The 21,375-nt window shown below is 42.3% G+C and overlaps 2 protein-coding genes across 5 annotated transcripts in view; both read left to right on the forward strand.

Annotated features, from left to right (window-relative positions):
* CANX (calnexin) overlaps nucleotides 1–11,783 on the forward strand; it is a 34,775-nt gene extending 22,992 nt beyond the window's left edge. For 3 of the 4 annotated variants that reach the window (XM_058739484.1, XM_058739476.1, XM_058739493.1), the window contains 6 exons: nucleotides 2,338–2,451; nucleotides 3,180–3,336; nucleotides 4,492–4,707; nucleotides 5,845–5,964; nucleotides 6,942–7,068; nucleotides 7,237–7,394. In XM_058739484.1, coding sequence (XP_058595467.1) covers nucleotides 2,338–2,451; nucleotides 3,180–3,336; nucleotides 4,492–4,707; nucleotides 5,845–5,964; nucleotides 6,942–7,068; nucleotides 7,237–7,379 — 877 coding nt within the window. In that variant the 3' untranslated portion in view covers nucleotides 7,380–7,394. Of the gene's footprint in view, nucleotides 1–2,337; nucleotides 2,452–3,179; nucleotides 3,337–4,491; nucleotides 4,708–5,844; nucleotides 5,965–6,941; nucleotides 7,069–7,236; nucleotides 7,395–9,415 lie in introns of those variants that run through there. The other variant, XM_058739498.1, reaches the window with a different exon arrangement.
* Nucleotides 11,784–13,428: 1,645 nt separating this feature from the next.
* The window catches only part of MAML1 (mastermind like transcriptional coactivator 1), a 43,727-nt gene continuing 35,780 nt past the window's right edge, over nucleotides 13,429–21,375 (forward strand). The window contains exon 1 of the mRNA XM_058739464.1: nucleotides 13,429–14,067. Within this exon, the coding sequence (XP_058595447.1) occupies nucleotides 13,714–14,067 (354 nt within the window). The 5' untranslated portion in view covers nucleotides 13,429–13,713. The remainder of the gene's footprint in view (nucleotides 14,068–21,375) is intronic.

Raw genomic sequence — 21,375 nt, forward strand, 5'->3', positions numbered from 1 at the left:
TGACACCATTTCATAAGCCACAAAATGCTGAAATTGATGAAAGAGTTTGTGGTAACATGGTTGGTTTATAGCAGAACCTCTTCTGGCCTGGCCTTTCCAGCACTTCTATTAATTCACATCTAAAAGTCTTGAAATGTTAAATTTTAACTTGAAAAATAACCTTTTCCCATTTAAATCTCACTCAAGACATGTCTGCTCTGCTTTGGGCAGTGGAACAAAACCGTGGGGATACTAGCTGCCCACAAAGCTCCAGTTTCAGCCATGAGACAGGCAGGTGAAGTCGGCCTGCAGGTGGCAAGTGATCTAGCAGTAGGTGTCAGCAGGTGACCAGAGCACCGGGTCTACCTGATCCAGGGGTGGCTTCTTGAAGCAGGGCAGGTCAAACTGAGACTTGAAAGTGGGGTAGGCATCAACCCAGTGGTGATGATCAGAAATGATATTCCCAGTTGAGGAAGAACAGTGTGTGTAGTAGTGGGGGAGCAGGAGTGAGCTTGACACGTGTGAGCGAACTGGAGTATATAGTGTGGAGCTTTTCATGCAGTGTAAAACAGGAGAGTAATGGAGAGTGAAAACAGGCAGGGTTAGACTTGTGTGTGTGGCCATGTTTGAACTTGGATACAGTGACTTTCAGAAACGTCAGGAAGTGAACAAAGAGGAGTTAAATTCTAGCTCATGTTTTTCCTCCCTTAAAGTATGGGTACCTGAACTTTTATGCTGTGCTAGTGTAAATGCTAAGTTTGTATATTCGTGAACATTAGGTCTGGACTCCGCCTACCTAGCTGTTTTATTTTAGGGGTGGGAGTGTGAATGTTTGGCTTAATTAAAAGGGCCAGCTGAATATATATTTTTTTTTTTAATTTTTTTTTTTTCAACGTTTTTTTTTTTTTAATTTTTTTTTGGGACAGAGAGAGACAGAGCATGAACGGGGGAGGGGCAGAGAGAGGGAGACACAGAATCGGAAACAGGCTCCAGGCTCTGAGCCATCAGCCCAGAGCCTGACGCGGGGCTCAAACTCACGGACCGCGAGATCGTGACCTGGCTGAAGTCGGACGCTTAACCGACTGCGCCACCCAGGCGCCCCATGGGGCCAGCTGAATATTATACAAGTTCTCATGCCATTCATTTAAAATAAGCATTATTCAAAAAAGAAGCCGTAATTGTGACCAAGGATAGAAGATGTCTTTGTTTTATCAGCTGAAGTGGCACTGTTATACAGTAACCGCATAAAACTCTGAAATTAGGTTCTTCTTGATGAACTTTTATTTTCAGAGTAATTGAATTATAATTCACATACTAAAATCCATCCTCTTAATTTGTACAATTCAGCAATTTAGTATATTCACAGTATTGTGCAACCACTGCCACCACGGTCTAATTCCAGAACATTTGTATCATCCAAAAAGAAACCCATACCCATTAAGCAGTTACTTCCTGTTTCTTCCTTCCACCAGCTCCTTGGCAATGACTAATCTACTTTCTGTCTCTGGATTAACCTATTCTGGACATAGCATACTATATACAATATGCGACCCTTTGTGTCTGGCTTTTTTCATAATGTTTTCATCATAATGTTTTCAAGGTTCATCCATGTTGAAGCACGTGTCAGTACTTTGTTCCTTGTTCTGTCTGATGAATACTCCATTGTGTGGATAACGACACACTTTATTCATCCGTTCTTTAGTTGACTGATGTTTAGCTTGTTTCTGTTTTTTGGAAATGGTTATGAATAATGTTGCTATGAACAGTCATATATAGGTTTTTGGGTGGTTCCACGTTTTCATTTCTCTTGGAGTGGAATCGCTGGGTCATATGATGACTATGCGTTTAACTTTTTGAGAAACGGCCGAACTTTTCCAAAGTGGGTGTACTAATTTACTTTCCTACCAGTGACGTATGGGAGTTCTGGTGTCTCCACGTCCTTGCCAACACTTGTTTTTATCCATCATTTTTCTCACAGCCAACCTAGTGGATGTGAAGTGATATTTTATTATGGTTTTGATTTGAATTTCTCTGATGGCTAACGATGTTAAATTATCTTTTCATGTGCTTATTGGCCAATTGTGTATCTTTGGAGAAATGTCTATTTACATCCTTTGCCATTGTTTAAATTGGGTTGTCTCTTTATTACTGAGTTGTAAGAGCTCTCTCTGTATTTTGAATACTAGACCATTATCAGATGAATAAGTTACAGATATTGTCTAGAAGGAATTATTTAAAATTTTGAGGTTAAGCAAGACTTCAGTATTTTAGATTGCCCTGTTTCAGATTCACAAGTGGGATCATATTATGATTCCCTGGTCAGTGCTGTCATAACTAGCCTTTTCCTTTGTGTTCAAGGGATGAAGATGCCCCTGCTAAGATTGCAGATGAAGAAGCTACAAAACCTGAAGGCTGGTTAGATGATGAGCCCGAATATGTACCTGATCCAGATGCAGAGAAGCCGGAGGATTGGTAAGAGCTTCAGTTAATTTTTTAAATTACTTGCTTTTTTACTGAAGTAAAAATTAATAATTAAATATAGCCAAGTGTCTAACTTAAGTGTACAGCTCAACAAATTTAATTTTGTGTTTGCCTTTTTTTTTTTTTTTTTTTTTTTTAAGAGAGAGAGAGAGAGAGAGACAGTGTGAGTAGGGGAGGGACAGAGAGAGGGAGACACAGAACCTGAAGCAAGCTCCAGTCTGAGCTGTTAGCACAGAACCCGACACAGGGCTCAAACTCATGCACTGAGAGATCATGACCTGAGCCGAAGTTGGACACTTAACTGACTGAGCCACCCAGGCATCCTCATATTTGTCTTTTTTTTTTAATGTTTATTTATTTTTGAGACAATGTGACAGAGTGCAAGCAATGGAGGGGCAGACAGAGGGAGACACAGAATCTGAAGCAGGCTCCAGGCTCTGAGCTGTCAGCCCAGAGCCTGATGCGGGACTCGAACTCAAGAACCGTGAGATCATGACCTGAGCCAAAGTCGGACACTTAACCGACTGAGCCACTCAGGCACCCCCATGTTTGTCTTTTTTAACGTGACTGTCATGTTACTGGAAATGCAGAAACAAGATGGTACTCCAGTGTCATCATAGTATGACACCGTGAAAGAATTTCTGCAGGATTTCAGGGGAACCCTGGCGTGGCCATCAGTCCTGCATCACAGGATCCATTTGTAATTTGTCTCTCCACAGGGATGAAGATATGGATGGAGAATGGGAGGCTCCTCAGATTGCCAACCCTAAGTGTGAGTCAGCCCCTGGGTGTGGTCTCTGGCAGCGACCTATGATTGACAACCCTAATTATAAAGGCAAATGGAAGCCTCCCATGATTGACAATCCTAACTACCAGGTTTGTGCCTCTTGATGGTTGAGTTGCCTCACTGATCTGTTTGTTTGGATAGAAGTTTTGTTTGTAGTGAGGCCTTAAGGTGGATCACTGTATTCAGACTATTGAATTAAGAACAAACTGCCGAATTGAGAGAGAGTTTGTATGTTAAGTGTTGAAAAAAATAAACCTAGAAACTGGAAGGAAGAGCTTTCCTAATTGCTTTGTAACTTGTGTTTAAAAAAGGAAAAGAAAAATGGAAAACTTGTGATTTGGGCACCCTTATGTTGTGTGGTGGGGGTGTTGCAGCCACTGGATCCAAACCAGCAATCCATGGAATGGGGTGGATAGAGCCCTGACATGGGAAGGGGCTGACCCTGAGTCCGGTCATTGCTTTACCTAGTATTTCAGCTGTGAAAAGACTGTGAGATGCAAATAAAATGCTCAGAATAGAGCTAGTGATGTTATAAAGCTGCAACTTCACTACAAACATGTAACCACTTAGACCCTGGTCTGTCTTGCTGTTTCTGTCCTAGTCAGATGATTTGTCATTGTTAATTTCCACTTGGTTCCCTTTAAAATGTAAGGCATAGGTCTCTGTCTTTGTGCATACACTGTGTGTGTACTTTTCCGTTTGTAAGTGTATTTTTAATTGTGCAGTCAAGCAATAAGATAAATTAAAATTGCCCTTTAATTAAAAGTGCCTTTAGCTGTTCTGTGGATGGCCATTTAGGTGGATTGCCATTTTTGCTTTCGGCATCCTTTCTGCAGTAATCATCCTTGAACATGTCTGGTGTATGTGGTAACCATTTCTCTAGCTAGTTATCAAGAAGTAAAATTGCTGGTTGAAGGTCATGTACATTTTAAATCACTACTAGACAAGTTGGTACTTGTTCAAGGCTGTTTATTGATAAGAGTCTGTTGGAATGTGCCAGGCAGAGCGAGGTGTTGGTTTGGATCAAGGTCATGGATGATGTTAGAAATTGAAAGTAGTTGGAATCCAGACATCTTAGAGGCGTCAGAAGCATTTATTGTTTTCTTCCTGTTGCTCAGTTGAGTTTTACAAAGTCAGCACTTGGCCTTCATTGATCATGCAGAATTCATCTTAGTTCTTATTTAGGTTCACCATAAGTTTGTGTTGTTCATTATCTGAAGTGATTTTTTAAAATTTTTCCTAAGGGAATCTGGAAGCCTCGGAAAATACCAAATCCAGACTTCTTTGAAGATCTGGAACCTTTCAAAATGACTCCTTTTAGCGCTATTGGTTTGGAGCTGTGGTCCATGACCTCAGACATTTTTTTTGACAACTTTATTATTTGCGGTGATCGAAGAGTAGTTGATGATTGGGCCAATGATGGATGGGGCCTGAAGAAAGCTGCCGACGGAGCTGCTGAGGTTTGTGCTTACTTGTTTCTTACGCATTTATGTCTGTTATTGCAAGTAACAAATTGTTTCTTTTGTGACAGGCTATCTTCTAGAATTTGTCTTTTACCTTATTTGGGAATAGTGGCATAAAATGTGTGACTGTATGCCTGCTAAAAACAAAATACCAGGTGTTTGGACATGATTTCACCAGTCTGACATGATGGCTTCAGATTCCCTATTTGTGTTATGTGTAGGGTAATTTTTTTTTTTACTTTGTTAAAGCATTTTTTTTTTTTTTAATTTTTTTTTTCAACGTTTTTTATTTATTTTGGGGACAGAGAGAGACAGAACATGAACGGGGGAGGGGCAGAGAGAGAGGGAGACACAGAATGGGAAACAGGCTCCAGGCTCCGAGCCATCAGCCCAGAGCCTGACGCGGGGCTCGAACTCACGGACCGCGAGATCGTGACCTGGCTGAAGTCGGACGCTTAACCGACTGCGCCACCCAGGCGCCCCTGTTAAAGCATATTTAACAAAATTTGCCATTTAGGGTATGTGTGTATTTAATTAAACATTTTTGTCTTTAATGTTTAAGAGAGAGAAAGAGAGCATGTGACCACATGTTGGGAGGGGTGGAGAGAGAGTCCCAAGCAGGCTCTGTGCTGTCCACGCAGAGCCTGACGCAGGGCTCGATCCCATGAACTGTGAGATCACGACCTCAGCCGAAATCAAGAGTCAGACAATTAACCCACTTGAGCCACCCAGGTGCCCCCTAGGATATATTTTAATGCACTCTTAAATGTTGAATCATGGTTTACCAATATATGGAATTTTCACACAATTGGCCATATGGCCAAGCTGTGAGTGCGAGAGCCAGAGATAATTGAGATCAAGAAATCATTCATTCACTGGCGGTGAGGTTAAGGGGGCCTCTGGCGGGTGATTAAGAAACCTGCTTTCACACCTGTGCAAGGGAAACCGCCTTGATGGTAAAAGCGGGGAAAATGGAGACTTTCTCTTATTTCCTTTTTATGTTGTATGACTGTCTTGGCTCAAACCCTTTGACAAGGGAGTAATGCCATACAGAGGTTAAACAGCAAAACGGTGCCACCTATGTATTTGGTGTCAAAAACAAGGACCTGAGCTCCGTCTCATCCTGTTTCTCAGCCAGGTGTGGTGGGGCAGATGATTGAGGCGGCCGAGGAGCGCCCGTGGCTCTGGGTAGTCTACATCCTGACAGTAGCTCTGCCTGTGTTTCTTGTTATCCTCTTCTGCTGCTCTGGAAAGGTATGAGTTTTTCTTTTTTTAGTCACTTTTAGAAAGAACTCATATTAAATATAACTAAGATCTGTTGCCTGAGATCAGTAATGAGTGGGCCACACCTGGAACCTTACTCACTACTCTCAGTGGCCATTTATTGTGCCCAGATGGGAGGAGGATTTATAGCCCTTCAGTTTCTAGTAAGTACTTAAGCCTGCAATATTGCCCTTCCATAATATTTGGCAGCAGCTTTCTGGAAAACAAAAACAGAAAACACAACAACTTAGGTATAGAACCAGCCATCTGGGCCCAAACCAGCTTTTCTTCCTAGGATAGCTGTTTTCATATACTTTACAATTCAGTCTTTTATTTTTTTCATTATGCATTCTTCCTTCAGCATCCCTACCTCCCCCCCCAAAATACATTTGGGAGTAATCCAGCCTTATTTTTAGTTTTTCTTGTTTAGTCTTTGTTGTGTGCACTCCAGAAAAAAAAAAAAGGACAAGAAAATTCTGTTTAAGTGCTCTACTTCTATTAAACGAGGATTATGTTTCACCTTGCACTGGGTATGTTTCGTTCTTTGTTCTCACCCTTTGTTCTTACTGTTTCTTCTGCCCTTGACCTGCACACATGCTCACTGAAGAGAAAACTCTCAGGGCAGGAATTACATCTTACCTCATTTTTAAACTTTTTTTTTTTTTTTTTTAAGTGTATCTACTTATTTTGGAGGAGGGGGGCAGAGAGAGGAGAAAGAGAATCCCAAGCAGGCTCTGCCCTGTCAGCACACTGCCCAATGCAGGGTTCAGTCTCACGAACTGGGAGATCATGACCTGAGCCGAAGTCAGGAGTTGGATGCTTAACTGACTGAGCCACCCAGGCACCCCTATATATCTTAACTCATTTTTATTTCCTTACCCCATTATATAGCCTCGTATAGAACTTAGTTTGTAGGTGTTAACATAAAAGCGTAAGCAAAATTGTTGCATTTTGGGGGAATATTTCAGAAACAGTCAAGTCCTGTGGAATATAAGAAAACTGATGCCCCTCAACCAGATGTGAAGGAGGAAGAAGAAGAGAAGGAAGAGGAAAAGGACAAGGGAGACGAGGAGGAGGAAGGTGAAGAAAAACTTGGTAAGAAGTAGGCCCCAGAATATCTGCTTTAAGCTAAGACCCTAAGGTGTTTTCAAACAATAAAGATTGCTTTTGAATGTTGAAGCATGTTCTAATGCTAATGGTCTAATTACCAAAAACAAATATAAGGTTTCGCTCAGTTTGTTGTACTTTTGATTTCTGTCTTAGAAGAGAAGCAGAAAAGTGATGCTGAAGAAGATGGTGGCACTGTCAGTCAAGAGGAGGAGGATAGAAAACCTAAAGCAGAGGTAATACGAAGGAAAAGTACAGTTTATATCTCAAGCAACTCAAGTGAAAGTACATTTCCCTAGAGGGGGCATTTTTAAAAAGGTTTTTTAAATGTTCATTTTTTGAGAGAGAAAGAGACAGAGTGTGAGGTGGTGGGCAAAGAGAGGGAGACACAGAATCTGAAGCAGGCTCCAGGCTCTGAGCTGTCAGCACAGAGCCCGACGTGGGGCTCAAACTCCCGGACCGTGAGATCATGACCTGAGCCGAAGTTGGATGCTCAACTGACTGAGCCCCAGGTGCCCCTAGAGAGGGAGTACTTTCATAGGGTAATTTTCATTTGCTGTGGCAATTAAAAAAATGTGTTAGAATTAGTTTTATAAAAGTGGAATTCTTAGGACAGGTACACATTTTATTGGTTAATTTTAAACTATATCTGAATTTCGGAAGTATTTTTCTGTGCTACAAATGGTTTTCTGGAATAAGCAGAAGGTTTTAGGGGAAAACCAATACAGTGTTTTTAAGATGGTAACTTCAGGTTATTAATGTAACACATCTGTCTCCTCTCTCCTTGCTGTGCCCTTAAAAAGTATTTCCTTCACTAGGGGTCTAGTGGTTAGGAGGGAAGAAAAAGTATTTTTTGAGCAAATAATTGTATTCTAAAATTTTTATCCCTGTTACTCATGGATTCATCCATTCAACAAATATTTCTGGAGTGCCCATCATGTGCTGCACATTGCCAATGAACAAGACAGAAACAAAAATACCCTGCCTTTGGGGAGCATAAATTCCAGTAGGAAGAAATAGCCAATAAGCAAGAGGCATTATAAGGAAATGAATGAATAGTATGTTAGGAAACTATAGGGCCTAAAAAATAAAAGTAGGAAAGGAAAGGGTATTAGAAGTACCGGAGGTGAGATGGGTTGCAATGTTAGGGATGGTAGGCCTCATGGAAGAGTGACACTGGAGCAGACTTAAAAGAGATACAGGACTTTGCCGTGGAGATGTCCTTGGGAAGAGCATTCCTGGCAGAGAGAACAGCCAGTACAGTGGCCTGAAGTAGTAGTCTAGAGGACCAGTGCGGCCATTGGGGGGGTGGGGGGTTGGGGTGGGGAAGGCTCTAGATTAAGTGGGACCTCCCAAGCCATAATGTGAGCTTGGCTTTTCCTTCTTGTGAAATGGGCAGCCATTGCCGGCTTTAGGGCACAGGAGTGACAGGATCTGAATACTCTGGCTGCTGTGTTTTCTGCAGATGGGAGAATCAGTGAGAACAGTTAGGAGGCTGCTGTGATAATGCAGGCAAGATATGGTGGCTCTAGCCAGGTGATAGGAGAGGAAGGTCTGAGAACTCACTGGGCTTCCGGGTCCAGATTTTGGGTGAATTGGTAAGAGGTACGTGGGAAAGAGAATTGTCTACACCTTTCTTAGGGCCCTTTTCCAAGCATATCTCTGTTTCAGTTTGCTCTTTGCTGGAAAACCTTACCCAGTTTCCATTCTAGCTTCTGCACCTCTGCCCCTCCGTCGATAAAGGTCAATGCTGTTTATATTTTCTATGGCCGTAGTCTGTCTCAAGTAGAATGCAGAGTTTCAACTAAATGCTCTTCTTTCAGGTAGGGACGAGTCTCACATACGTATTTTATATCCACCAGTCTTCCTCACAATATAAGAAGTCGCTCCATAGAGTAGAATGAGGCCCTGGGCTTGTCATCTGGAGTGTCGTGTGGGACTGCTGGGATAGTCTTCCATCCTCTTATATCCCGTCTTTCTCAGAGAAGCCTCAAAGTGGGGCTAATGTGCCCACAGGCCAGTAGATTATTCAGGATCGAACAGGATAATGTGGGGAAAGCATGGCATCTGGTCCTTTTTAAAGAAAATGTTTAGGAGTTAGATTGAGGAAAGTGCCTGTCTGTAGAAAACAGTACAGATTAAATTAGAACGCACATAACCCCACCGCCTCTGAGACACTTGTTCTTGGTGCACTTTCTTCGAAAGATTTTTCTTCTCTTCTTTCCTCAGATGGGTTACCCTCACTCAGCCTGACAAATCTTGAAAACTTGGTGAAGTTTTACTTGTTTATAAAGTATGCTACTTACAGTGAATTTGTTATTTTTTCATCTAACAGGAGGATGAAATTTTGAACAGATCACCAAGAAACAGAAAGCCGCGAAGAGAGTGAAACAATCTTAAAGAACTTGATCTGTGATTTCCTCTCCCTCCCCTTCCCCTGCAAGTGTGGTCCTAGGAGAGGACCCTGGCACACCTTAGGTTGAAACTCAGAAAACCTCCAGACGTCACCATCAACAGGTTCCAGTCGAACACTAGCCCGTGTAATTTTAAACATCTAAGCAGTAAATAATTGCAGTTGTGACCTAAAGGACCCTGTTTCTGTAGAAAGAAAGCATTTAACATTAATGGTTGTGAAACGTAACATGAAGCAACTAACTTGTATTTTGTTTTGTTTTGTTTTGTTTTGAAACATCTTTGTTTTTTAAAATAGAGTGGTAGAACTTTGCCAGTCTTTAAAAATCTTGGCTTAATTTAATATATTAATCTGTCCATGCAGAAGTAACACCAACTTTTAGAAGTGCTAGGGGGATGAATTGCAGTTTTTATCACCAAATTTGTTTTCTAAGTTTGGTATTAAGAAACCTTCAAGTGTGTCTGTCCCTTAAAATTGATAATCATGTTTAAAGTGTAGTAGTTTGTGGTTATAATCTTGTTTTGCTTGCTTCCATCACTCAATTCCTCCTAAGGAAATTGAGGAGATGGATTGGATGGCAGCCCAAATTTATAGAAGGGTTCTGTTTCAGTTGTATTAAAAATAGACATACAGAAAGAAGAAACTTTTCCTCTTGTTGGTTTAGACCATAAAGTGCGTGTGTTCTGTTGCCCTTGGAACAGCCCAGTTCCCAGACAGCTTTGCAGTCGGTGGAGGAGGTGGCATAGTGTGGCACTCGGGCGGTCATGCTTCCCAAACTGGGAGAGTCTGGGCTCCAGCCTTCTGGAGCAGGTGGCTTTTTAAGGAATGCTCCCAGGGTATGGGAGCTCCCAAGTAGATGCAGATGTTTCGTCACTTCTTCCACTGTGTTGACACTGTTTCCTTCCCTGTTTTCCCCAGTTCCCAGCTTTCTCCTCTGCTATGCATTTTCTTCACAGCGCAGCTTGCAGTCCGTTGCTGAAAATGATTATAAAGCTCCGCATAGTGTTAAGCTTTATGTGATTAAGTGTATGTTTCTTCTTCCTTTTCTAAGCAGACCCGCACCTTTCCGGGGTCAAAGTACAGAATAGAATACTGTCTTTCATTTTTATCCATTTCTTTCACTCTGTGTAAAGGCTTGAGAAGTCTAAGCCAGAGGCAAGCCAATTCAGAATTGACTGTAATTGAACACAGGCTAAAAGTATTTATGGGAGGAGTGACATATAGCATGATTTACCTGATTTTTCGTAGCTGCTAACCTTTTTTAAGTCTTCATTTGCAGTTCATGTAACATTTGTGTCTTAAATTACATGATAAAGCAGTCCTGTTTAAGCAATTTTTTTTTTTAATGTGGCTTGTAGAATTTTTAAAAAAGTGATCTTAGATTTGTTTTTTTCATGTGGAATGCAGATGGGTGCTATCGGAGCCTCTCCCCCCATCACTATAGTGTGATATCATTATTACACCACACTGAAATGTATTCAGAATTGTTTTAGCTTTATTCTTTCTTCAGAGGTGTTTCAAATGTACCGATGATACTGTTTCTTGCACTGAATATATATAAACACTCCAAAGTGTTTATATTGGGGAGATTCGGGGAGGAAGTATATTCGTAAGAGATGAAGGCTGTATCTGTTTATTTTGTTTATCTTAAATTTTTTACTGGTTCACTGAAATTCTTAGGAGGGTGGGATGAATTTTTCTTGCTGTTCAGTGCTTTATCCTTTTCATCTATTGTTCTGTGGTCACAGTGACCGTAGCTATGTAGCAGACTTTCCCAAATGTATTGAGTGCAAATAAACAGTTACTTAGCAAGACCTGAAAATATGTCTGTAGGTTTCTCCTTGAAGCAAATGTGTGGGATCATTGCATTTCCAGAAATCTGCCTTCCTCACTCTCTGACGCTCCGTCTCGTGTCTCACTTAACAGTTTCTTCCAGCTAATGGCAAGTATAAATTAGTGTTCGTTTGCCTTTCCAGGATTATTTAGCAAAGTTTGTCCAAAAAGAAAGAAAGAAAAAAAAAGCCTTTTCTTGGTTCTCTTTTTCACTCTTTGTTGAAGGTGCAGCCTTCTAATTAAATGTCTGACACATTAATGAACGACCAGCAGTGTTTAGCTCTTCAAAAGCACTTACATTATAATTTAACATGCTGGCTATTTGTCAAATTGTTGTAAAATACCCACTCCGTCGGATGTATTCCTCAATTTCTCTTACCCACAAAATATTCTCTGCATTTTCCTCAAGTTGTCACGTCACTAAATGGTGTTACATTAAAGGCCTGTGTTAAGTGTCTGCTTTTGACTGAACTTCTTCATGGTAACTGTCAATTCAAGTGTTTTACTGCAGAAAATATGGACAATTGAGTAATTCATCTCACCAGTGTAGACTTTGCCTTCTTTTTCTGCTGGATTGGGGGTCAGTAGTTTCTGTTGTATATATAACAGGGATAGCAGGAAAGGGGGGGCAGTAATTTGTAGATAATATTCTTTAAGATTTATTGGACTCCTTGAACTTTTTAGAGAATTTGTTCAGAAGCAGATTCTGTCTTTTACATATTCTTACGTATTTGAAGGATGTTTCTGAAAGTTGGGTCAAAACTGCTTTAAAATGTGCCTTTAGGCTTTTGGGTTACTTACTGGAAGAGAAGTACACAGAATGTAGTACTCTTAGTTACTATTATCTCTCCTATCAGAAAATGTATGTTTGAAGACTGGTTTAAAAAAAAAAAAAAAAAAGGCAGGTCCATGATATGGCTTTCATGAACTCTAGACGCTTTTGTCTTGGGCCACTTTGTGTTTTTTTTAACTGCATTTGTATAAAATACTACTTGAATAAGAATTTTTTTCTCCTGATTTTAAAATAAAACATTTTTGTGGGCCCTAGTAAAACGTTACTGTAACAAATGTTTGACCAGTTGGTGGTGCCTCTCCACTAACAGCCTCCTGGCGCCTCCTGTTTAACTTTTTAGCAGTTAGGGTGCCCTTAATAACTTCTTAGTATGTCTTGAGCCAACGCAGGCTTAGTAGCTAGTTTTCCGTGTTTTTTGTTGTTTTTTGTTTTGTTTTGTTTTTAAGGTTTATTTTTCAGTAATCCCACACCCAACATGGGGCTGGAACTCACAGCCCCAGGATCAGGAGTCGCTGGCCCCACTGAGTTAGTTGGGTGCCCCTTAATACCGATTTTAGTACTGAGTCATTGCTCCTGTTTTTACCCCCAGTCTCTCACCCCGTATGCCTACTAGTTATAATACTAGAACGTAATTGTCCCTGGTTGGATTATTTGAGTGACTCAATTTTACCTAAGCCATCATCCTTTAACTGTCAGGCCAGGGTCCCTGGGGTTTTTTTTGTTTGTTTTTAAGTAGGACTTTTGAAACTTGTTCAAACTTTTATATTAAGTGGAAATTGACAGTCCCCGTGATTCGTAATGGTGCTAGAAGAAAGCTCTTCCAGCACAGCACACTCGTGGACAATTCTGACCAATTATGAGGCCGGATGTAAGCAATGCGTCGAAAAACAGCTGACGTTGAAAAAGCGTGGCTACTTTAGAGTTCATCAAAACAATTCAACAAGGCTGTAGGAGAAGAAAATGGTGAAGCGCTGCAGTGCCTGGCAGGCGTCTGGGTCAGGCAGTTACGCCTCGCGGACTGCCCCTTTTCTCCGCGGGCCCGGAAGGGCCTGAGGGCTAGGGGTGGTGTTTAGGACCGGCTCCTGTCGGTCATACTTGGCTCGGTGCCCAGCACTGAGGCCCGCCCAGGGGCTTCCCTCCGCCCCTCACTTGAGAGTTCCTTTTAAACTCGTTCGGGAGCCCCAGCGCGCCTCTTGCGTGCTAGCCCCCGCCCCTCGGGCGGCCCGCTCTTCCTGCTCTGATTGGCCACAGTGTCTGTTCATCAGCCGTGACGCCGGGGTCGCCTGCCGGGGCCCCGCCCTCTTCCGAGGGCCCTGAAAACAATTTTAAGATGGCGGCGGCGGCGGCGGCGCGGAAAACAATGGGGCCGGGGCGGCGGGGACAGGCCGAAGCCTGAGGTGGGCAGCGAGCGCCGGCCCGGGTCGGGCCGAGCGGGGCCGGAGAAAGACCCGCCGCCGCGCGCGAGCCCGCTCCGCAGCCCGTGGGGCCATGGCGCGGCCGTAAGGCGGCCGGGCCGCCGGCGGGGAACGGAGCCCGCAGTGCCAGCCGGCTCCGAGAGGCCCGCCCCGGGCCCGGCCCGTGCAGCCCGCGGCCCATGGTGCTGCCCACCTGCCCCATGGCGGAGTTCGCGCTGCCGCGGCACAGCGCGGTCATGGAGCGCCTCCGCCGGCGCATCGAGCTGTGCCGGCGCCACCACAGCACCTGCGAGGCCCGCTACGAGGCCGTGTCGCCCGAGCGCCTGGAGCTCGAGCGCCAGCACACCTTCGCCCTGCACCAGCGCTGCATCCAGGCCAAAGCCAAGCGCGCCGGCAAGCACCGGCAGCCGCCCGCCCCGGCCCCGGCCTCCGCCCCCGTCCCGGCGTCCGCCGCCGCCCCGGTGCCCGCCGCGCCGGCCTCGGCCCCGCGCCTCGACGCCACCGACGGGCCCGAGCACGGCCGCCCTGTCGCGGTGAGTAGGGCGTGGGGAGCAGCCACTGACTGCCCCTGACGCCGCCCGGCCGCTTGGAGACTTCCCCAGTGCCCACAAATCCTCGGGTCTGGCTCGGGGGAGGCTGACATGGCAGGGACTGAGAGGTTGTCATCTGCGGGAAATGGCACTGTGGCATTACTTTGGGAAAACATGACCGTAAGGACCTTACTCACATTAAGGCCCCGGCTGGGAAGGCTGGTGAACGGTAGCTGAAAGGTGGTTCTTCCAAACTCGATTCTGAGATTTTGATAACTTTTGGGGGGAACAGACTGGCAAAGTGTTGCCTCTGATAGTGACCTCATTTATTCTGAGAATGTTTATAGGGTTCTTGCTCTTTGAAGAGTCGGGGCTTACATATGGAAATAAGTCGGCCTTCAGTTGTCTAAATCAAACTGTTCTGAACGGAAAAATCCAAAAATCTTGGGAAATCGAAATAAAAGGCATCATACTGCTCGTGAGTTGCAAGACAATATTGCGTATTTAGGCAATCCAGAAATTTGTGAACTTGTGATTCCAGCAATATTGTTCACAATTCCCGTTTTATTTTAATAAGCCTATTTAAAATCTTTGGTAATATTAAGGAATTTGTTGGTTAGAGGTTTACCTCCCTGAAACTGATTTATGAAAGGAAGACAATTAAGAGGTGATTTTTGTTGTTGTTTTCTTGGTAACTTAAAGTTTAAAACAAGTGTTTAAAATCGAGTTTGTTCTGTGTGTTTTTAAAAGTTGTGCCTTTGTTACCTCTCAGCTAGGCTATTGCTGTACTTTTCTCTAGTCTTTAGGTCATTAGTCTTTCTTCCTCTCTAAATGCTGTGGCTCCTATGCTCTGGTTAAATTCTTTTCCTTATTCTCTCCTACACTGGGCTGCTGGACATTTCATTGCTTATTGTATCAAGATTAGTCCAGTCTTCTGACCTCCCTTTTCCTGTCTGTAAATTGTGGATGTGTTTAGTTTCTTAACCTCCAGGATTCTTATAAGACTCAAGTGAGTACAGATGTGAAAATATTTCTTAAACAGAAAAGCTGCTGCCTACAGGACCCTTCTCCCCTCTAAGAATCCTCTCATTCTTCAGCTCATCTTCCTCTTCTTTAGAGCTAGTTTCAGACCATCCTAACTCACAATCAGATTCTTCTTTGTCCAAACATTTACAAAACGTATCTCCACTCTTTATTTTTAGCACATAGTGGTGCTACTTTAGGTCATGTCTTGCTAACTAGACTGTAAGCCCTGGGAGGCAGGCAGGGAGGGGTTTGGCTCAGAGTCCTGTACATGTCTTAGGCCCTCAGCCTGTGTTTGTTGAGTGACTGATACTAAATTTCATAGTACTTTACTCAGTAATCTATGGTCTTATGCACTAATCTCAAAAAGCAAAATGGCTTAATTTCATGAGCCACCTTTACTAACGACTCTTGTTTTAAGGAAAAGCCTTTAAGAGTAGTTGGTAGTCATTCCAATTTAAGTAAACAATGAAAGCTCATAAAAATCCTAGTTTTATACTCAAAATAGTTGCCTCGAACACCCTGTAGAAAGTACATTCGTAGTGAGAGAAAGAACTTGGATCCTGTATGTTATTTTTAGTCCTGATTTACTGAAAAGAAATTAGGCCTGCTGTTTGAAGAGAAATAATTCTGAGTGTTAGAACTTGAATCTGGCTTGTCAGTCATTCCTTTGGGATCAGATGTGCCATGTTATGTTGATGTCTTATCACATTAAACCTTGACCCCTGGATTTCATGAGTTTAAACTTCAGAGTGGAAGTGCTCTTCCACCTCCCTACTAGGAAGGGGGGACCCTTTTCACTTTAGTCCACAACTGATTCTAGCTGAGCTCTTCAGCCTCGATGGGGTCCTAGTAATGGAAGATCAGTATCACTAAGGAAAAAAACAGTGTTTTCCCTTCTAATGGCTCCTTCGGTTCAGAGAGGAGAGTGTCCTTGCTTGGATAGGACTTTGGTTTGGAGAGAGAGCACAGCTTTTCACAGAGAGATGGAGAGGAGAAGGTGCCTCTTGGTCATTGTTATCTTTGACAGTTCTATTATGTGTACTTGATCTAATTAATGTCCCTTACATTGGGAATATGATCAGTTCTTTTTTTCCAGATATACTGTAGTATTGTTAGGCAGCTGTTTCACAGCCAGAGTTACCATCATCAGCAAACCCTTTGTAAAACAGAAAAGGGATCAGATAGATTTTGCCTTCAGGTTTTTTTCCTTTCTTAGGAAGTCCTGCAACAGCAGGCTTAACCACTATCTGCTTATTCTGTTAAGGATGGTTCAGAAACAGTGCTTCAGACTTTTTTCTATTCTACTTGTCAAGGAACAGCTATTAGGTTTTCTTTATACTGTCTGTGTATTAAAAACCAGATTGTTTTCTAATGACAGGATTGACTTCTTTTTATTGGGTATGCTAGATTATAGGGAATTACCCAACCACTTGATACAAGCATTCATTCTGTGATGAGAATAGTCTTATACATTAGCTTGAACATTTTCTTTTAGTAAAAGGCTGTAAAGGTTTCTGCCTCATCCCTTTATCCATCATTGTTACACTTTTGCTGCTTATTCCTTCAGTAGTTGTGAAAGTCTGTAGAGAAGTTTGACAGTTGCATGCCAGCCATTTGGGGCAGTTGCCTTCCCTGCTTAGTTTAGGTGTGAAACTTTTTATTTGTACATAATTTGAATGCTTTTTTGACGTTTACTATTAATTTATTTTGAGAGAGAGAGAGAGAGAGCGCGCGCAAGTGAGCACAAACGGGGGAGGGGCAGAGAGGGAGAGAGAATCCCAAGCCGGCTCCACACGGTTGTCACAGAGCCCAGTGCAGGGCTCGATCTCATGAACCGTGAGATTGTGATCTGATCCAAAATCAAGAGTTGACGCTTAACCAACTGAGCCACGACACAAATGGTGCAAAAGACCTCTCTACACCCTTTACTTATGTTCTGCCCATTATCACTGTTGTGCTCCATTTGCTTTATCATTTCCACACACACTCTTTCTCTCCTGTTTCCACCCATCCATCCATCCATCTATCTCTGTCTTTCTGTCTCTCTTAAAACCTTTGTTCTCTGAACTGGATGAGAGCACTATGTGCATACCATATGGCTCTCTACTTGCAGACACCCCAGTGTGTACCTTCTAAGAGTTAAGAAAGACTTACAAAATTTTAATAATAATTTGGTAGAGCAAACTAATGCTAGAATTATGCAGATAACAAATTACTTACAGGGAGTAGATATTTCTGAATGTAAAACAGACATTGTGCTGTAAATCATGTGGGATAGTTTTAGAGAAAAGATGACTAATGTGGCTTTAGGATCCTATTTCTTCCTATAACATCCAGGACCTTGTCCTGGCACTCTTTCCTTTTTTATCTTCAGTATCCCCTTTCCCACCAGGTCCTTCCCTTCAGCGTGAAAACATGGGCAGTTATTCTCCTTGCTTTTGTCTTTTCTCACCCTCAAAATAGTATTCCATCTTTTTCCTTCCCTTTGCCCTTTCCCCTTTCCCCTTGAACTTCCCATTTACTCATGAGCCCATTGTAATCTGCCTTTTACCTCTTCTACTTTTCCGAAGTTACCCCCCTTAAATGGCACCAAAGATGGAATTGCCAAATTCAGTGGCTTCTTAGTCATCATTCTTTTTGACTTCCTCCTTCCCAAGACTCTTCTCTTAGCTTCTACTTTCTTCTGGTTCTCTTTCCAGCTTTCTGGTTTTTTTCTGAGTCTCTTGCTTTCCTTATTAATTCATGCAACAAGTACTTGAGTGCCTACTGTGGGCCAGAGGAATATAGCAGTGAACAGGCAAGTTAAAACTCCCGCCTTCATGGAGAAAGAGATTGATAATTTTAAAAATTAATTTTTGTAATATTAGTTATGCTAATAAAAAATTAAGAGAGTAATGTGATACTGGTGACTTACCTAGGAGCAACTTTAGATAAGATGCTTCGTCTTTATTTGGACCTGATTGACAGGAGGTCATCAGTCAGCTGAAAGTCTCAGAAAAGAACATTCCAGTTAGAGAAAACCACCAGCACAGTCTCTGAGACAGCAACCTTCTGAGCTTGCCTGAAGAACAGAAAGGAGGTCAGTGTGGCTGGAGCCACATGGCACTAGGCAGCTAGTATGAGAGGTAGGTGAGGACGACTAGATCAAGTGCAGTGGGGAGCAGTTAGGATTTTAAGAAGTGTGACTTGTTGTTTTTTATTATGTTAATTTTTGAGAGAGAGGATGAGCAGGGGAGGGGCACAGGGAGAGAGGGGGACAGAGAATCGGAAGAGGGCCCCACGTTGACCGCAGAGAGCCCAACGCAGGACTTGAACTCATGAACTGTGAGATCATGACTGGAGCTGAAGTCAGATTCTTAACCGACTGAGTCACCCCAGCGTGATTTATTTTTTAAGGGCCTTTCTGGTGCTATGTGGAGAATGCTTGGGGTGGCGTGCACAAGAGTGGATGCAGTTAAGGCTTTCGCAGGGGTCTAGAGTAGGGTTGGTGGTAGTGGAGACAGAGAGAAGGAGATGGGTTTGGTACAGCTCCCAAAGGGAGAGGTGACAGGGCTCAGTGATGGGCCAGATGGATTTGGGGGGTGGCGGGAGAGTGGGGGAATCAAGGGGAATCCTAGTGTTTTGGCTTGAGAAGCTTTCTTTGCACACTTTTTAGATAATGGGTGTTCCTCAGGTTACTCCATTCTCTGCTCTTTCTGCTCAGTCATGTTTTCCTGGGTCATGTCATTGTTTATTTCATGGCTTCATCTACCACCTATAAAATAAGATTCTCTAAATCTCCAGATCTCTCTTCCAAGATTCAGATCCATATTTCCACCTGCCTACTGGACGTTTCCACTTTTATATCCCACATGTCCAAAATGGACTCTCACTTGTTTCTGCCAATCTTCTATTCCTTGTGAATATTTCCTGTAGCCCAGTCATCTGAAGTAGAAATCTGTCCATTGTCCACTCCTTTCCTGCACTTCCAGCTTTCCTTTGGTTGTTGGTTCAATCATTGTGAGCTCCTGCTGGGAGCCAGGAACCATCATGGTACTGGACCTTTGTCATGCAGCCTAATGGGGAGTAGGTGGAAAACTAGTAATTGCACAGCCATGTTGAGGGCTGCAAAACCTGTGGGAATACTGGAGAAAGGATGCCTCTCAGGTGAAGTTTGAAGGCTTTAAAGATTTGACTTTTTTTTTAATCGGGTTTTATTTACTTACTTTGTTAAAGTTTATTTTGAGAGAGAGGGGAGTGGGGAAGGGCAGAAGGGAGAGGGAGAATCCCAAGCAGACTCCATGCCCAGTGCAGAGCTCGACATGGGTCTTGATCCCACAACCCAGATCCATGACCTGAGCCAAAATCAAGAGTCAAGACTGACCGAGCCACCCAGGTACCCCAAGATTTGACTTTTAAACTAGATCTTAAGATTTTGCTGGGCACTTTGCTGGAAAGGTGTTCGATGGAACATTAATTTCACAGACTACTAACAGTTCTAGATTTGGAGAAACAAATTTAAACAAGTTACTTTTTTTTTAATTAAAAAAATTTTTTTAAGTTTATTTTTGAGAGAGAAGGGGAGAATGAGAGAGAGAGTGGGGGAGGGGCAGAGGGAGAGAGAATCCCAAGCAGGCTCCGCACTGTCAGCACGGAGCCCATTGCAGGGCTCCATCTCACGAACTGTGAGATCATAACCTGAGCTGAAATCAGGAGTCAGGCATTTAACCAACTGAGCCATATAGGAGCCCCATAAACAGTTTCCTTTATTTAGCGCTTTTCCAAACCTTTCATCCACTAATATGCATAGGGACTTGACTTCATATCACAGGGCATCTAATAGGATTTTGATCCCTTTGGAAAACTAAGCAGAAGCACGAAATTGTGACATTGAGTAGTTCTTTGGGTTTGGGGCTTTAAGTGCCAGAAGCTAGAAGGTGAAGCTGAAATGTTAGGAGTCTATGGTGAAAAGCCATATATTTGATACTGGGCATTTGGACTAAATAAATTTGCAACACTGTGAACCCCCTCAACACATGTTGACATCTAAAACTTTTCATCCCAAGTTTTTAAGCTTATCAAAAATCATAATGCATTCATTGTGTCGATTAACTGTATACTAAATTACTATAACTCGATTTATTAAGTGAAATATATGAAATAAGAAATGTACACTATGCTGACCAACTTGGATGTAGATTTAAAAAAAAGAAAAAGAAAAAGAAAATAAATTTTAAAAATTAAAAAAAAAAAGAAATGTATTTAGCATAGAGCCTTCTAAGTGCTACATATGTTCAATATGAGTCAACTATTTTAAAAAGAAAAGACAAAATGCTATTTATAGTTTCAGGGATGTAACTTCCAGAGAATTATAAATATTAACATTTAAAAATAAAATGGTTACATCACTTTTTAAAATGTAGCCTGTGGAATCTAAATACCTTAGCAATATGCTTTCATCAGCCATTTAAAGAATGCTTTTGGGGCACCTGGGTGGTTCAGTCAGTTGAGCTTCTGACTTTGGCTCAGGTCATGATCTCACAGTTCGTGGGTTTGAGCCCCACATCATGCTCTGTGCTGACAGCTCAGAGCCTGGAGCCTGTTTCGGATTCTGTGTCTCCCTTTCTCTCTGCCCCTCCCCTACTCGTGCTCTGTCTCCCTCTGTCAAAAATAAATAAACATTTTAAAAAATTACATTTTAAAGAATGCTTTTGTTGAAGTTTTTTATTTATTTTTTTAAGTTTATTTATTTTGAGAGAGACAGCACGTGCACTCGGGGAGGGGCAAAGAGAGAGGAGAGAGAGAATCTCAAGTGGGCTCCTTGCTGTCAGCACCGAGGTTGGTGTGGGGCTTGAACTCACAAACCATGAGATCATGACCTGAGCCAAAACCAGGAGTCACATGCTTAACCAGCTGAGCCACCCAGACGCCCATTTCATAGAAATTGTAAATCCTTCCTTTTCCTCCAACTTGGATTTCTTTTACACTTGCCTCACATTGTTTTATTCTAACTTAATGTATGCTTTTTTAAAAAGTCTTTTTATTTTATCACACTGGCAAATTTCTTGGCAACAAAAAAAAGGTATAAAAATAGAAATTTAAGACTTTTCAATTTACTTTGACCATAAAGCTCTAGGGATATTTTTGCTCTTTTTAAGAAAGGTTAATTTATACAAAAGAAGAATATATGTAGCATTTATAAGATTGTGGGTGTTACATATTTCTTATTTCACTAAGTTTTGTTTTTTGTTTTTTTTTTTTTAATTTTTTTTTTTTTAACATTTATTTATTTTTGAGACAGAGAGA

The sequence above is a fragment of the Neofelis nebulosa genome, chromosome 1 (genome assembly GCF_028018385.1).
Source record: "Neofelis nebulosa isolate mNeoNeb1 chromosome 1, mNeoNeb1.pri, whole genome shotgun sequence".
NCBI lineage: Eukaryota > Metazoa > Chordata > Mammalia > Carnivora > Felidae > Neofelis > Neofelis nebulosa.